This window comes from Tyto alba, unplaced genomic scaffold (assembly GCF_018691265.1).
Source record: "Tyto alba isolate M040663 unplaced genomic scaffold, T.alba_DEE_v4.0 Super-Scaffold_44, whole genome shotgun sequence".
NCBI classification, from domain to species: Eukaryota; Metazoa; Chordata; class Aves; order Strigiformes; family Tytonidae; genus Tyto; species Tyto alba.
The window spans coordinates 15,102,135-15,116,982 of record NW_024881320.1 but is presented as its reverse complement, the minus strand read 5'-3'; the positions used below and the strand labels follow the sequence as shown (position 1 = coordinate 15,116,982).

Below are 14,848 nucleotides of genomic sequence, written 5' to 3'. Positions count from 1 at the left end.
CCCGTGCCCAGCGGCTGCCGCCCCACCCGTGTCCCCCTCCCTCCCTCCCCCCCCAGCACCGCCGGGGGCTGCGGCGTGTCCTGCCACGCCGGCGTGACACGAGTGGGTGTCCCGGAGGTGGTACGGCGTGGGTGGGTGTGTGTCCCCCGGGCCCCCTCCTCCAGCTCACCGCAGCCCATCTCCCCCTGGCAGCCCCGGGGACACCCCACGGGACCCGCCGTGGGCGGAGGGGACCCGCCGTGGGCGGAGGGCACCCGCCTCCAGCACCCACGGGTGCCCGCTTCACCCGAGGGGGTGCCCGGAGCCGCTGAGTGACCGCCACAGGACACGGGTTCAGGAGGTGTTTAATGACCTCAAGGGTCCCAAAAGCAGCGGGACGAAGCGGGCGGTGTAGTGGGGGTCCCCACCCGTGGGGGGGGGGTCCCCACTGCTGACCCCCTCCCACAGCCGCTTCCCTGGCGCGGGGCGTGGCCACGGGGGGTCAGGCTGGGGAAGGTATTAAGCACCCCCAGAGCTGCACATTGGGGTGGGGGGTGGGGGGGGTCAGAAATGGGGCGGGGGGGCCCTGGGACCCCTTTTCCTCCCTCCCCCCTCCCCGGGTGGGGGTTCAAGCGGCAGTAATGGGGGACAAAGCGTCGAGGGGGGGCCGGTGCCGTGTCACCGGCTAGCACCAAGAGCCCTGCAGGGCCGGGGGATATGGGGGGGGTGACCCCCATCCTGCCCCCACCCCCCCACCCTGGGGCAATGCTCCTGCCCAGACTGACACGGCGGTGGGTGCAGGGTGGGGGGGTGACAGGGGGTGACATTCCCCCCCCCCCCCCCCCGCTTCCTTAGGCTCCATTACTGCTTGCCAGGGGGCTGCCGGTGGGGGGCTACGATGCGGTAGGGGAGCTGGCCGCTGCCGCGCTTGCCGCGGGGGGGCCCGGGCACTGCGGTGCCGGGGGGGCCACTGCCCGAGCCGGGCTCTGGTTCTGCGGGGAGGAAAGGAGAGAGGCATCAGGAGGCAGTGGGATGCCAGACACCAACCCCCCCATCCACACCCCACCCCCCCCCCCAAAAAAAAAAAAGTCCCCCTGGCATCAGGTGCTGCGGGTGGGGGGTCCCCTGCCCCACAGAAATAGGGTTCATTACTCCACGGCCACGCGTGGAGCTCCACGGCTCCGTCTGTCCCCAGGGAGGGGGACACTGGGAGAGGCACACTGGGACCAGGGCGGGGGGGAGGGGGACACACGAGGACCCCCCGGCTGGCACCCCCCCTGCCTGGCACCCCTGGCCGGCACCCCGAGAGCCGGGGTCCCCCCTGCAGGAAAGCACAGTTGGAAGTGGATGCGGAGGCGAGGGGAAGGAAAGGGGGGGGGGGGGGGGGGGAAGCACCCACCACCCCCCCAGCTGGGCGCCCTGGCATGGTGGGGGCAGGGCACTGGCATCTCCCTTGGGTCAAGGCGGGGTCCAGGGGCTCCCTCCATCCTTGGAGCTCCAGGGGCTCCCCGGGTTGAAGGGCTCCTCCAGGACCTCCCTTCAGCTTTGGGGAGCTCCAGGAGCTGCCTTGAGGGTCCAAGAGGGTCTCCGTGGGTCTCCCTGGTTTGAGAGGGGCTCCCTTGGCCCTGTGGGGCTCCAGGGTCTCCCTTGATCCTTGGGGAGCTCCAGGGTTTCCCTTGGCCCAAGAGAAGCTCCAGGGTTTCCCCTGGCCCAAGGAGCTCCAAGGTTTCCCTTAGCCCGAGAGGGTCCCCATGGTCCTCCCTCTTAATCCAAGAGGATCTCCACGGGTCTCCCACGGTTTGAGAAGGGCTCCATGGTTTCCCTTGATCCTTGAGGAGCATCAGGGTTTCCCTTGGTCCAAGAGGGTCTCCGTGGTGCTCTCTCTCAATCCAAGGGGAGCTCCAGGGTTTCCCTTGGCCCAAGAGAAGCTCCAGGGTTTTCCCTGACCCAAGGAGCTCCAAGGCTTCTCTTGGCCCAAGAAAGTCTCCATGGTCCTCCCTCTTAATCCAAGAGGATCTCCACGGGTCTCCCACGGTTTGAGAAGGGCTCCATGGTCTCCCTTGATACTTGGGGAGCTCCAGGGTTTCCCTTGGTCCAAGAGGGTCTCTGCGGTGCTCTCTCTCAATCCAAGGGGAGCTCCAGGGTTTCCCCTGGCCCAAGGAGCTCCAAGGCTTCCTTTAACCCGAGAGGGTCCCTATGGTCCTCCCTCTTAATCCAAGAGGATCTCCACGGGTCTCCCTTGACCCTGGTGGGGTTCCACGGGTCTCCCAAGGTTTGAGAAGGGCTCCATGGTCGCCCTTGATCCTTGGGGAGCTCCAGGGTTTCCCTTGGTCCGAGAGGGTCTCCAATGGTTGTCTCTCAATCCAAGAGGGGCTCCATGGTCTCCCTTGGCCTTGGGGGGCTCCAGGGACCTGCTCCCAGGGGCTACAGCCCCCCGTGCTCCATGCCCGCTCTCGGGGGGGGGGTGGGTGAGGGGGTGGGGGGGCCGCGGCGCGCCCCAGCTCATGCGGGGAGGGGAGGAGGGAAGGCGGCGCGGTTACCTGGCCAGATGATGGCTTCCAGCAAGGTGACCCTTCTAGCCAGGACCTCCAGCCGGGCCTGCTGCCGCAGGAGGGTTTGGAAGCTACTGGCCTGGGGGAGAGTGAGAGAGCAGAGCAGAGCGCGTGTTCGCCCGTGCGGCGGGCACGGCACGGGTGGCACGGCGTGGGTGGCATAGCACGGCGTGGGTGGCATAGCGTGGGTGCAGCCCCGGCGGGGGGGGGTGGGGGGTGGGGGTGCCAGCGCAATGGGTAGGGGGGTGCCAGGTCTCCCGGGAGGGTGCTCCTCCTGGTCTCAGAGGGGGGTGCCGGGGGATCCTGTGGCCCCAGGGGGGATCCCTGTGGGTCCAAGGAGGGGCTGGGGGGTCCCTTGCGCTGACCCTATGGCAGCCTCCATGTCCCCGGCAGCGCCCTGATGGGGACACGGCTGTCCCCTGCCCGGGCAAGTCCCCCCCCCAGCATGCTGAGCCCCCAGACACATGGAGGGGGGGGACACATCCCCAACCAGCCTGGGGGGGGCCACTGGCTTTGTCCCCAAGACAGAGACTGGTCACGGGTGTCCCTGCCCGAGGTGGGCACCCTGGGCAGTGCCCGGGGGAGGGTTCCTGGGGTGCCCAGCCCAGGCAAGGGGTGCCCCAGTGGCCCCCCCCAGTGCTGGCCACGATGCCACAGTGCGGGTGATGACCTCATGCGCAGCTGATGACATCACACCACAGCCAAGGCGGGGCCTTGCCCCCGTTGCCCAGCCCCCTGTGGTGGAGGAGAGGGGGTGCCGAGGGACCCCCTCCCCGCAGCTCCGTGACATCAGCGAGCCACCGTGACGTCATGGGGGCCTGGTGACCTGCTGGCGGGGATGGGGGGCCACCCCGCAGAGCGGGGGTCACCCCGGGGGTCCCCATCCCCTCCCGTGGCCCGGGCTGGCCCCCCCCTACTCACCGTAGAGCCCAATCATTGTTTCCAAGATTAAAACCCTCTCCGCTAAAATCTTCAGCGCCTCGCGGAGCTGGTGCAAACCCTCCCCCTGGGGAGAAGAGAGGGGCGGGGGTGAGGGGGGGGGGGGCAGGTCTTGGGCCACCTCCCCTGGGGCAGAGGGGGGTGGCACAGAGGGGACACGGGAACCCCCCCACCTCCCGGCACCCCCTGACACCAGGAGAAGGAGTGGGGGTACCCCCGGGGGGGGCACCCAGCCCTACTCCTGGTGAGTCTGAGCCCACCCTGTGCCCTCCCCGTGCTGGGGGGGTCCCAGGGGGAGGGAGGGTGGCTCTGCACCCCATCATGCTCCCAAGAACAGGGGGGGCTGTGCTGATGGTGTGACATCCCCCATGGGAGAAGACAGTGTGCAGGGGTGGCCCCCCTCTGCCCCAGCATTCAGATGGGGGGGGGGGGGGTGGGAACAAGCCTAGCCAGGGACCCCCCCATGCCACTGTTGGGGGTCCCAGGGGTGAGATAGGAGCGCAGGGCACAGCTGGGGACCCCCAGTCTGTTGTTGGGGTCCCAGGGATGGGACAAGGGCACTGGGCACAGCTGTACCACCCCCCCCCCCCCCCATGTCACCATGCCCAGGGATGAGACATGGGGGAGAGCAGGGGAGGGGGGGCTGGGGTTCCCCCCTACACCCATCACCTCCCCCCCCAGCACCGATGGATGGCTGACCCCCCCACCAGTACCGATGTCCCCCCCCTCCTGTCCCCGGTGCCCCCCCACCACTCACCCAAGTGCCCTTCTCGCCCGGCTCGCCCCTGGGGCCCGGCTCGCCCTGAAACACAGAAAGGAGAGGGCCTGGCAGGGGGGGGGGGCACGGGGGGGCTGTGGCCCGGGGGGGCCTGACCCAGCAACGTACCTGTGCCCCGTCCTGCCCGCGGCTGCCTGGGTGGCCCTGGGGACCCTGGCAGGGGGAGAGAGCCCGTCAGAACCTTTGTGGGGCATGGCCACACACCCCCCCTCCATACACACACACACACCCCCCGCAGCGGGAGATGCCGGCAGACATCCCCTGCTGAGACCTCCCCAACTCGTGTCACGGTGCTGGGCTGGCGGGGACTCACCCTGTCTCCCTTCTCCCCGGGGGGGCCAGCAGCTCCGGGTGCCCCAGCTCTACCCTGTGCAAGGACAAGGTGGGTGCCATCAGCCGCAGGGAAGGGTCTGGGGGGGGGGGGCTCAGCCCACCCCATGCACCCCCCACCCTGGCGCTCCCAGCACTTACATCGGGTCCTGGGGGGCCGGGTGGCCCGATGGGACCCGGAGGGCCGGGGGGACCTGCAAGGAGAGGGGAGGGGGTCACAGCTCAGCGTGGCACCCCACACCAGCGCACCCGCAAAGTGCTGGGGTGGAAGGGGGGGTAGGGACTTGGGGGGGGGGTAGGGAACTCACCCATCGGCCCCACAGGCCCGGGGGGTCCGACGGGACCCACGATACCCCCGGCGGCTTCGGTGAAGGTGTTGGAGAGGAGCGGGTCCCCTGGGGGAGAGCATGGGTGGTGGGCAGGGGCCAGACACACACCCCCCCCCCGCTCCCCGGGGCTCCCAGTACCACCCGGCCAGGCAGGATCTGGCCACCCCGCCCCCAGCACGAGTGATGCTCCCACCAGACCCTGCAGCCCCCTCCCCACGGCCAGGCTGCCCCCCCCAGCCCCATTGCCAGGGCAGGGATGCTCTGCCAGGGTACAGCCCCGCCCCCCCCCAGTCCCCATCCTTGGGGTCAGGCCAGGGAGGGGACACCCACCCCCACCCCCCCCAGACCCTTCTTACTGGGCTCAGCTATGCGGGGTATCACTGGCCCCACGGGGGCAGGGGGGCCTGGGGGCCCGGGGGGCCCGGGTAACCCCTTCTCTCCGGGGAGTCCCCTGGCTCCATCCCGACCGGGTGGTCCTGGGGGGCCGGGGGGACCTGCAGGGAGGAAAAGGAGGGTAAATATTGGGGGGGGGGGGGGGGTGTGTGTGTGTGCCTGTTAAACTCCCAATGCCTGAAGCTGTGCAGCGCTGGAGCCTTTCTGAGCCCCAAAACCGCTGCACGGCCTCCTGAGATCTGCCTGCTGGGAGGGGGGTGCTTGGCTGGAGGCAGGCAATGGGGTGGGACACCCCCCCCCCCCCCCCCCCCCCTTCCCTCACCGGGGCTCCCTGTCCCCCCTTACCTGGTGGCCCCGTTGGACCCTTCACCCCGGGAATGCCTGATGGTCCCCGTCCTCCCGCGTCTCCCTTGGGGCCGGGGGGCCCCCGCGAGCCTGGTCTCCCTGCAGCCGAGCAGCACCCTTAGGGGAGCACCCCAGGGATAGCCCCTCGGTGGGTGCCCCCCCACCCAAACCCAGTCCCCACCGTCACAGCTCCCCGCTGCAACCCTGGTGTGGGTGGGGAGAGCATCGGTTGGGGGTGGGGGCTGGGGGGCACCCCACACTGGTGCCCCCACCATGCCCCAAACCAAAGCACTGAGGGGGGTGGACAAAGCCCTTTAGACCCTCCCCAGAGCTGGCCTAGTCCCCACGTGTGGCTCAATGTCAGAGCTGGGGGTGGCTGGGGGGGGGGCTTCAAGGTGATGGGCTCCAAGAGGGGAGTCCCCCAGTCCCCCCCCCTCCAAATACTGGTAACACCCAGGTGCAGTGCTGCAGGATGTGGGGGGTTGGGGAGGGGGGAGCTGCCTGCCTTACCATCATCCCCAGGGCTCCCACGGGCGGCTGGGGACCCCCAGAGCTGCCCAGTTTCCGTCCCCCTGCCCGAGGGGCTGCCTTTGGGTGTCGGAGGGGTGGGGGGTTCAGCCACCGACAGCCGGGCCACCTGGCAATGAGATGGGAAGGTTGGTTGCCACAGTGGGGGACACCATAAGGTGACACCCCCCCCTCTGCCTCGGGCTCCTGTGGCCCTGAAGGGGTTGGCACGGTGAGCCAGGGAGGTGGCTGGACCCCGGGTTGGTGGCACGGTGCGGGGTTCACCTGCGCCTCGAGCGTGGCGAGCCGGGCTGTCAGCTCCCCGACACGGCTGCAGTTCAGGCACCCTGCAGGGGGGAAAGCGGGTGGGCACGGGTGGTCAGGTTGGGGGGCCACCAATGTGGCTGGCTTGGGGAGGGACCCACCTGAGAAAGCTGTGGGGCGCAGGGGGGGCCGGCGTGGGGCAGTGCTGGGGCGCCCGGTGTCCCGCAGGGCGAGGAAGGTGTGAGCCTCTGCTGAGGTGAGGGAGGCGGTCAGGAAAGGGGAATACCCCCCCCCCTGCTCCCCAATGCATTACCTCTGGTGGGAGACCAAGGGCCACGAGGCTGGCAAAGCCTGCTGCCCCTCACCCCAAAACAGGGGGGAGGTACAGGGGCTCCTGCTGCTTCTGCCCCATCCTCGCTCTGGGTGAGGCTCAGAGCCCCAAAACCACCCGTGCGTGGCCCCAGGGCAGGTCCCCCCCACGGCTCCAAGCCAGACCCTCCTTGAACCCATGTGTGAGCAGCCAGATCCTCCCAAACCCACCCCCTCCATGATCCTGAGCTGGAGCCCCCCAAACCCCCCCATCATCCTGAACCAGACTCCCCCCAAACCCACCCATGAACACACGTCAGATCCCTCCAACCAACCCCATAATCCTGAGCCAAACCCCCCACGGTCCTGAACCAGACCCCCTCCCCTCAAACCCACCCTTGACCCTGAGCAAGACCCCCCCAAACCCACCCATGACCACACACCAGATCGCCCAAACTCACCCCCTAACCCTGAGCCAGGGCCCCCTAACTCCCCCCGCAGACCTGAACCCCATCCCCCCCAACACCCCCATGGCCCCCAGCCAGCTCCCCCCAGCAACACCCCCCCGGCCCCAGCTCCGGGGGTGGATTGGGGGGGCGGGGGGGCACATTCCTGGGGACACTGCCCACATCCACGACCCATTTCAGGGTCCCAGCCCCTCGTCCCCACCGAGGGACCCTGGGGACCGTGGCTCGGGGCCACCCGGCGCGGCAGGAAAGGGGTGTCTGGAGCAGAGCCGTTGGCATCGTGCCCCCCCGCTTCCCCCCCCCTCCCAGCTGCCACCCCACCCCAGCACAGCCACCACCATGCTGCAGGGGACAGCCAGCGCCGTCCTAAGCGGGCCCAGATGTGAGGCACCCGGCCAAGCACGCACAGAGGAAGAGGAGGAGGAGGAGGAGGAGGAGGAAGAGCCCCCCCGCCTCCTCCTGCGATGCTGCCACCCAGCTGGCTCCGGAGCCCCTCGTGCCAGCCACTGTCCTGCAGGCCCTCGGTGCCACCCAGCTGTCCCCAGGGTGCCCCCACCCCTGGGTGCCCCCCCACTGACCCTACAGCCCCCGATCCGCCCCCCTCCCTCGCAGAGCTGGGGCCAGGCTGGGGACCCGCAGTCGGGGGCGCTGGGGAGAGGGAGAGAGGAGGATGCGGGTGACAATGGGGACAAGGACATCATCCCCCCCAACAAGTAAGAAGACAGGCTGGGGGCTGGCTGCCGAGGAGACATCTGTCCATCTGTCTGTCCATCCACCCGCATCCCATCCATCTATCACCCTCTCCACTTACCCACCCCCAGGCACGGCCAACCAAGCATCCATCTGCCCACCCGCCCCTTCATCTACCTGTCCTGCCAAACATAGGGCCATCCACCCGTCTGGCCACCCACCCACTCACAAGAATCTCTCTCTGTCTAGGCACCCACTCATCCATCCACATGCAGGGACTTCCACCCACCTATCCACCCACCCACTGACACAGGGACATCCAGCAAGCCATCTATCCACTTAGCCATTCATCCATCCATTGACCCACCCATGGGCATCCACCCGTCCATCCCGTCCATCTGTCTACCCACCCACACAGGAACATCCATCCATTCTCCCACCCACCCACCCACCCACCCACCCACCCATCCATCCATCCATCCATCCATCCATCCATCCATCCATCCATCCATCCATCCATCCATCCACCCACCCACGAGATCATCCACCCATTTATCCATTCCTTCATCCACCCAAACAGAAGAACATCCATCCATCCACCCACTCACCCACCCACAGGAACATCCACCTATCCATCCCTCCACTCACCCACCCATGGGAACATCCATCCATCCCTTTATCCACCCACACAGAACATCCACCCATCCATCCACCCATCCATCCATCCATCCATCCATCCATCCATCCATCCATCCATCCATCCATCCATCCATCCATCCATCCATCCATCCATCCATCCACCCACCCATCGGAACATCCTCCCACCCACCCATGGGTCCACACTCCACCCACCCCTCTCATCCCCACCCCACCCCAGCTGTGGAAAGAACCAGAAGCCCAGCACCAGGGCAGGATGAGGCCCCTTCCCACGGCTGTGCGGGCTCCCACCTTCCTCGCAGTTGGCGCCGGCGTGCCCGGGGCAGCACCTCCACTCCAGCGCCGTGAGCGTCTTGTAGGTCACCCTGTAGATGGGCCGGACGACGGCGCGGTAGCTGCTGGCACAGAGCGGGGCAGCGCTTTTAGACCCATCCCAGGGCCTGAAACCCCGGGGGGCAGCAGAGCACCCCAGGGTGCTGGGGCAGGATGCCAGGTGCCCGCTCCCAGGGGACCTTGGTGGCACCTCTCACCTGCCCCCGCTGCAGGCCAGGGGCCAGCGGCAGCCCTGGAAGACCCGTTGGAGGAAAGTGCCGTTCTGGACGTGGCACGACACCGTCCGTGTCACCGTGTAGGAGCACCAGTTGCTGGAAGGGAAACCACCAACGCTGTCAACCACGGGGCTGGAGGAGGTGGCAGTGCCACCCAGGGTGTCCCCCCCTCCTCATCCCATGGGGTCCTGCCCGCCAAACTACCCCGGGAGATGCCCACCCCCAGTTTTCAGGGTGCCCATGGGGGACCATCCAGGGCGGGGGGCTGCCCTGGCACGGCTGAGGGGGGAGCTGGGACCCCCCCTGCATTCCTGCTGCATTCCCAGCCCGGCACGGCGCTGGCGCCGGCTGGCCTGGAGCGGGGCCCGGAGCCCCCCCCCTGCGCCCCCGGCCCACCCCACACAAAGGCTCCTTTCTTCGGCCGCCTGCTCGCCCCACGCCGGCTCCTCATGCCAGGCTCTGCCCACCCCGCCTGCCCCGGGCATCCCCTCCCAGCCTCAGTTTCCCCCCTTCAGAGGGGAGGGGGGGGGACGCCAGTGTCACAACGCCGAGTGGCCCCCCCCTCCCCGCGGCAGGAGGGACTCGCGGTACCCTCGGCGGCTCCAAACTCCGAGGCTGTGCAATTTGGGTCACAAACCCGAGCTTTTCGGGGGAGCCGCGGCGCTGCACAACCCCTGCGAGCAGGGAGGCGGGTGGCGGCGGGGACGAGTGGGCGCCGCGGGGGGGACAATTGTCTGGGAGGTGCCGGGGGGGGGGGGGGGGGCACAGCAGGGTGGCACAGGGCTTTCCGGCCGGGCAGCGGCCCAGGCGGGCCCCGTGCCAGGGCTACGAAAGCGCCGAGCCCGCCGGGGCTGTCTCCACGCTGCTGCTGCCGCCCCGCGATGCCAAGCGGGGTCCCGGGGGGCCGCGGCACCACCAGGCCCCCCCTTACCCAGGGTGACACCCCCCCCCCCCCCTCCTCGATATCGTGTCCACACACTCCGGGTGGGCATCCAGCTCCCGGGCGATGCTGCCCACGCACACGGGGGTGGCACGGGAGGCAGCCACACCGGCGCAGCAGCGGTGCCAGGCGCCCGCGGGGATGGGGATGGGGACGGGTCCCGGCCCGTTTTGCCTCCCGCCTGGCAGAGGGAGGACGTGGGGGAATGCCCTCCCGGGGAGCGGGGCAGGAGCTGGCGGGCATCGGCGTGTGAGCACTCGCATGGCCCAGCCTGACCCGGCCCCCCCCCCCCCACCGCTGCCGGGCCGGCACTCGTGCACCGAGCGCGCCAGGGCTCTGCTGCCGGGGCATGCGCGTACCTGGGGCAAAACCCACCTTGGGGTTGGGTCTGAATCCCACCCCCCTTCCCCAAACCAGCCTGTTGGCTTCATGCCCCTCAGCTTGGGCACGTGGGACGCCAGCGATGAGCTAGCCCGAGAAGGATGGGGGCGAGGGGCTTGCAGGCCCCTTGATGCCAATGGCAAGGTGGCGGGTTGGGGGGCTCCCGGGGGGGGACACAGCAGGGTAGTGCCAAGGCGCTGGGGGCTTCCTGGGCTTGGCCGGGAGGGGAAGGGGAAATGAGGCAGCTTCTGCCCGTCGCCTCGCCGACCCGAGCGGAACCGGGAGGTCCCGGCAATCCGGTGCCGGAGCCACGGCCAGAGCCAAAGATTTCCTGTAAACAACCCCCCCGCCACCCCCCTGCCGCTCTGTTAGGATGGGACCGTGGGGACAGAGACCACGGCCCCCCAAACCGGGCAGCGGGCTGCCCCGGCCCCATCCACCTCGCAGGGACGGGCAGGACCCTGGGGCTGGGGCCACTCACCCCACGCCAGCCCCAGCAGTCCCAGTGTGCCCAGGCAACCCCGGTAGCCCCAGCACCCTGCTAGTCCTGGGAGCTCTCATAACCCCAGCAGTGATGCTAGCCCCAGTAAGTCCTACTAGCCCCAGTAACCCCCTAGTAAGCCCCAGTAACTCCTGCTAGCCCCAGTAACCCCCAGCCCCAGTAACTCCCAGCCCCAGTACATCCCGCTAGCTCCAGTATCCCCCAGCCCCAGTAAGTCCTTCTGGCCCCAGTATCCCCCAGTAAGCCCCAGCCCCAGAAGCCCCCCAGCCTCCCCAGCCCTGGTAGCCCCAGCAGCACGGATCAAGCAGCTCCTGCCCTGCCATCCCCAGCAGCCAGTGCCTCCCAGTACCCAGAGCCCCCCCATACCCGGTACCCAGAGCCCCCCTGTACCCAGAACCCCCGATACCCAGTACCCAGAGCCCCCCCATACCCGGTACCCAGAGCCCCCCTGTACCCAGAGCCCCCCCATACCCGGTACCCAGAGCCCCCCTGTACCCAGAGCCCCCCATACCCGGTACCCAGAGCCCCCCTGTACCCAGAGCCCCCCATACCCGGTACCCAGAGCCCCCCTGTACCCAGAGCCCCCCCATACCCGGTACCCAGAGCCCCCCTGTACCCGGAGCCCCCGATACCCAGTACCCAGAGCCCCCCATAACCGGTACCCAGAGCCCCCCTGTACCCGGAGCCCCCGATACCCAGTACCCAGAGCCCCCCATACCCGGTACCCAAAGCCCCCCTGTACCCAGAGCCCCCCCTGCCCGCTACCCGCTGCCCCCCGTACCCAGAGCTCCCCAATGCCTTCTGGTACCCACATCCCCATCTCCCCGCTGCCACCCACGCTCCGTGCCCGGTGTCCCCCGTGCCCGGACACCCCTCCCCCTCCACACTTCGGTCCCTTCGCTCCATCTCCCCGGTGTCCCGACATCCCCCCCCCCCCCCCCCCCCCCCCCCGGTACCGGTACCTGCGGGCGGCCGGCTGCAGCACGGCCGGGCTCCAGGAGCCGGCGGCGGGCGGCAGCAGCAGGCAGCAGAGGCAGAGGCAGAGCCGCAGGGGTACAGGCAGGGGTACAGGCAGGGGTACAGGCAGGGGTACAGGCAGGGGTACAGGCAGGGGCAGGCAGCGGCGGCAGGGCCCCCCGCCCGCCATGCCGCTCCGCTGGGCTCGGCGTGAGACCGGGCACCGGCACCGGCACCGAGCGGGGCGGCGGGAGGGGGAGGGGAGGAGGAGGAGGAGGGATGAAGGAGGAGGGATGAAGGAGGAGGAGGAGGGACCCCCCCCCCCCGTCCCCCCGCCTCCCGCCCCGCTGGCCCGGGGGTCCCGCTGGCGGCACGGACATGGGGAGGGGCACAATTTGGGGGGGATACACGCACACACACTGGCGGGGGGGGCAGGATTGGAGGGGCCCCGTCGAGGCACAGCCCGGGGGGAGTCGGGGGGGGCCCGTTGCGGGGGGCTGGGCCCAGATGCGGGACCTTGGTCCCGGTCTGAGCGAGTGTGTCCCGGGTGTGAACCCCTCGGCGTCCCTCTGCGTGGGGACACGGGCGTGTGGGCGTCCCTGTGGGTGCGTGGGGACACACGCGTGTGTCCGTGTATGTGCCTGAGGTCACACATGTGTGTGCTTGGGTACACGCGTGTGTGCGTCGCTGCGTATGCACGCATGCGTGTGCATAGGTAGGCATGTGTGTGCGCGTGGGTTTACCCGCGTGTGCTTCTGTGTGTGCTTGGGTACACGTCTGTGTGCGCATGGCTTCGCACACACGTGTGCCTCTGCGGGCGCCTGGGTACGCACACATGCGCGAATGTGTGTGCGTCGCGTGTGCGAGGGTACCCACGCGTGTGCGTGCGTGCGTGCGCGCGTCTGTGTGTCCCCGTGCCCACACCCGTGGGCCCGCCTGCCTGTCCGTGTGCGATGTGCTGCGGGTCCACGCGTGTCTGTGCACATGCAGGTGTGGTCGTGTCTACCCGTGCGGACGTGCGTGTACTCGGCCCGGGTGTGTGTACATCCGCCTGTCTGTCTGCCTGTCTGTCTGTCTCCGGCTGTTCTTCCGGCTGCCTCTTCCATGTGTGTGTGTGTGTGGTCCCTGTGTCGGGGCGTGCAAGGAGGCCGTGTGTGTGCATGGGCGTGCATGGGTGGTCCCTGCCGGGGGTGTCAGTGTGTGGGGGGGGGTTGAGGGGGGGGGGGGCCCTACAGGCACTGTGTGCGTGTGCATGTGTGTCTGTCTGTCTGTCCGTGTCTGGGGACACATCCCCGTACCGGCAGCACCCCGGGACCCCCCCGGCTCTCTCCCCTGCGGGCTGTGGGTGGGGGCCTCAGCCCCCTGATCAAGGCTGTCAGCACCCACCCCCGCCTGCGTGGGGAACCCAGGCGTCCGGGTGGTCGCTCATCTGTGAACCCGCTGTGCTCCTTCCCACAGAGACAGCGGGGACCCCTGGCATCAGGGCCCCCCAAACTGGGGGGGGGGAGGGGAGGGGGGTGAGATGGGGAGCTGCAATTTCCACACACACACACCCCCCCTGCCTGGGGAGAGCCCTGGAAGGCTGGAGCTGGGCTCGAGGCGGGGGGGGGGGGGGGACAAGCAGGGCAGGACTCTGCTCTGGAGTGGATGAGGGAATGCTCCCACGAGGCCCACCCCCCACCCCCCCCCCCGCACCCATGGGTGCCACCTTCCTCTGCTAGGTGGGTGTACTCACGCAGTGGGGTAAGTGGGGAGCTGGCATGGCACAGGTCGGGGGGGGGGGGGATGCACCCCCAAAGCATGCACCCACACCTAGAGGGGGGGACACATTGCCCCGACTCCCCAGGGGGAGCCCTGCCAGCCCCCCTTGGTGGTCAGAGCACTGGGGGGGTGTGTGTGTGTGTGTGTGTGGACTGGGCCAGACCCCTCCCTGGTCCCCCCACAGCACAGCTGGCAACCTGGCCCCCGCGTGTCCATGCCACGGGGCCCGGGATGTGCTGTTTACCCTCGTGGGTGCTTGGAGGAGCCGAAGATCACTCACACTCCTCCTCAGACTAAACACGGCTGTGGTTGAGCGCCCAGGGTCCGGTGGGGGCCCTTGGGTGGGGGTGGGTGGGTATCGCACCGCACGGTGCACGTGAGCACACACACCCCCCCCCCCCAGGTCTTGGTGGTCCCCCCACATGAACAGTGGGGACAGGGCTGGGGTGCTGTGGGGGCTCAGTGCCGGCGGGATGGATACTGCTTGGCTTTGGCAGGCTCCCTCCGGCAGCCCCGGGGGGGGGTTGCAGATAGTGGGGTCCCCAGTCTTGTCCCCCAAAGTGGGGCATCCCCGTTCCCACTGCTTCCTGATGTTTGTCCCATGATGTCCCCAGCCCAAAGCTGAGCGCGCAGGGCCCAGCTTTGGGCTGCACGGGACCTGGTCCCCACAGCTCCCCTGAGTGACCCCACCCAGCCCTGGGGTCCCCTCACCCATGGCCACCCCCTGCTTGATGGCTTGAATCCCCCCAGAGCTCCTCAGGTGCGTTTCAGCCTGGCTCCAGGTCCCTGCCCCACGTCTCTGTCCCAGTTCCAGGTCCCCATGACATGTCCCTGTCCTGGCTCCATGTCCCCATGCCACCTCCTCAGCCCAGCTCCAGGTCCTTGCCCTGGCTCTGTGTCACCATGCCGTGACCCAGCTCGAGGTCCCCATGTCATATCCCCATCCCAGCTCCGTGTCCCTATATCGTGTCCCAGCTCCAGGTCCCTGCCCTGGCTCCGTGTCCCCATGCCATGTCCCTGTCCCAGCTCCACACCCCTGTGCCATGGCCTGGGCAGGGACCAGGGCTCAGAGCTGAATTTAAATGAGGCCCCTGGGCCAGGGGAGGGCTGGCAGGGGAGGGGCGGTGGCCCTCAGGGCAATTACGCCCTATTAGTGCCCACAGGGCCCTGCCCCATGTCCCCACCGATGTCCCCAGCTCTCCGTCCCCCAAACTACCTCT

At 69.0% G+C, this 14,848-nt stretch overlaps 1 protein-coding gene across 9 annotated transcripts; it reads right to left on the bottom strand.

Moving 5' to 3' along the window:
- Nucleotides 1-327: 327 nt before the first annotated feature.
- Nucleotides 328-12,124, bottom strand: EMID1 (EMI domain containing 1). Of its 9 annotated transcripts, none has more exons than XM_042805659.1 (15): nucleotides 11,873-12,124; nucleotides 9,070-9,183; nucleotides 8,831-8,937; nucleotides 6,578-6,667; nucleotides 6,438-6,499; nucleotides 6,156-6,282; nucleotides 5,646-5,744; nucleotides 5,264-5,401; nucleotides 4,887-4,973; nucleotides 4,720-4,772; nucleotides 4,562-4,615; nucleotides 4,357-4,401; nucleotides 4,228-4,272; nucleotides 3,453-3,537; nucleotides 328-971 (listed from the first exon to the last, which is right to left on the bottom strand). In XM_042805659.1, exons 1-15 carry the CDS (start codon nucleotides 12,055-12,057, stop codon nucleotides 841-843), a joined length of 1,422 nt encoding a protein of 473 aa, XP_042661593.1. In that variant the 5' UTR covers nucleotides 12,058-12,124; the 3' UTR covers nucleotides 328-840. The 9 variants fall into 9 exon arrangements, with proteins under 9 accessions (XP_042661593.1, XP_042661589.1, XP_042661590.1 ...); XM_042805655.1 differs by lacking the exon at nucleotides 3,453-3,537 and adding an exon at nucleotides 2,520-2,610; XM_042805656.1 differs by lacking the exon at nucleotides 3,453-3,537 and adding an exon at nucleotides 2,520-2,610 and having other exon boundaries at nucleotides 6,578-6,664.
- Between the last annotated feature and the right edge of the window lie 2,724 nt (nucleotides 12,125-14,848).

Excerpts from the sequence above, each read along its gene's own strand:
- EMID1 (XM_042805655.1), bottom strand. The coding sequence starts at position 12,057 with ATGGCGGGCGGGGGGCCCTGCCGCCGCTGCCTGCCCCTGCCTGTACCC. Across the intron at positions 9,184-11,872 it reads CTGCAGCCGGCCGCCCGCAG|CAACTGGTGCTCCTACACGG; the intron begins GTACCGGTACCG and ends TTTCCCTTCCAG. Across the intron at positions 2,611-4,227 it reads CGGGCGAGAAGGGCACTTGG|GCCAGTAGCTTCCAAACCCT; the intron begins GTGAGTGGTGGG and ends ACTCTCCCCCAG.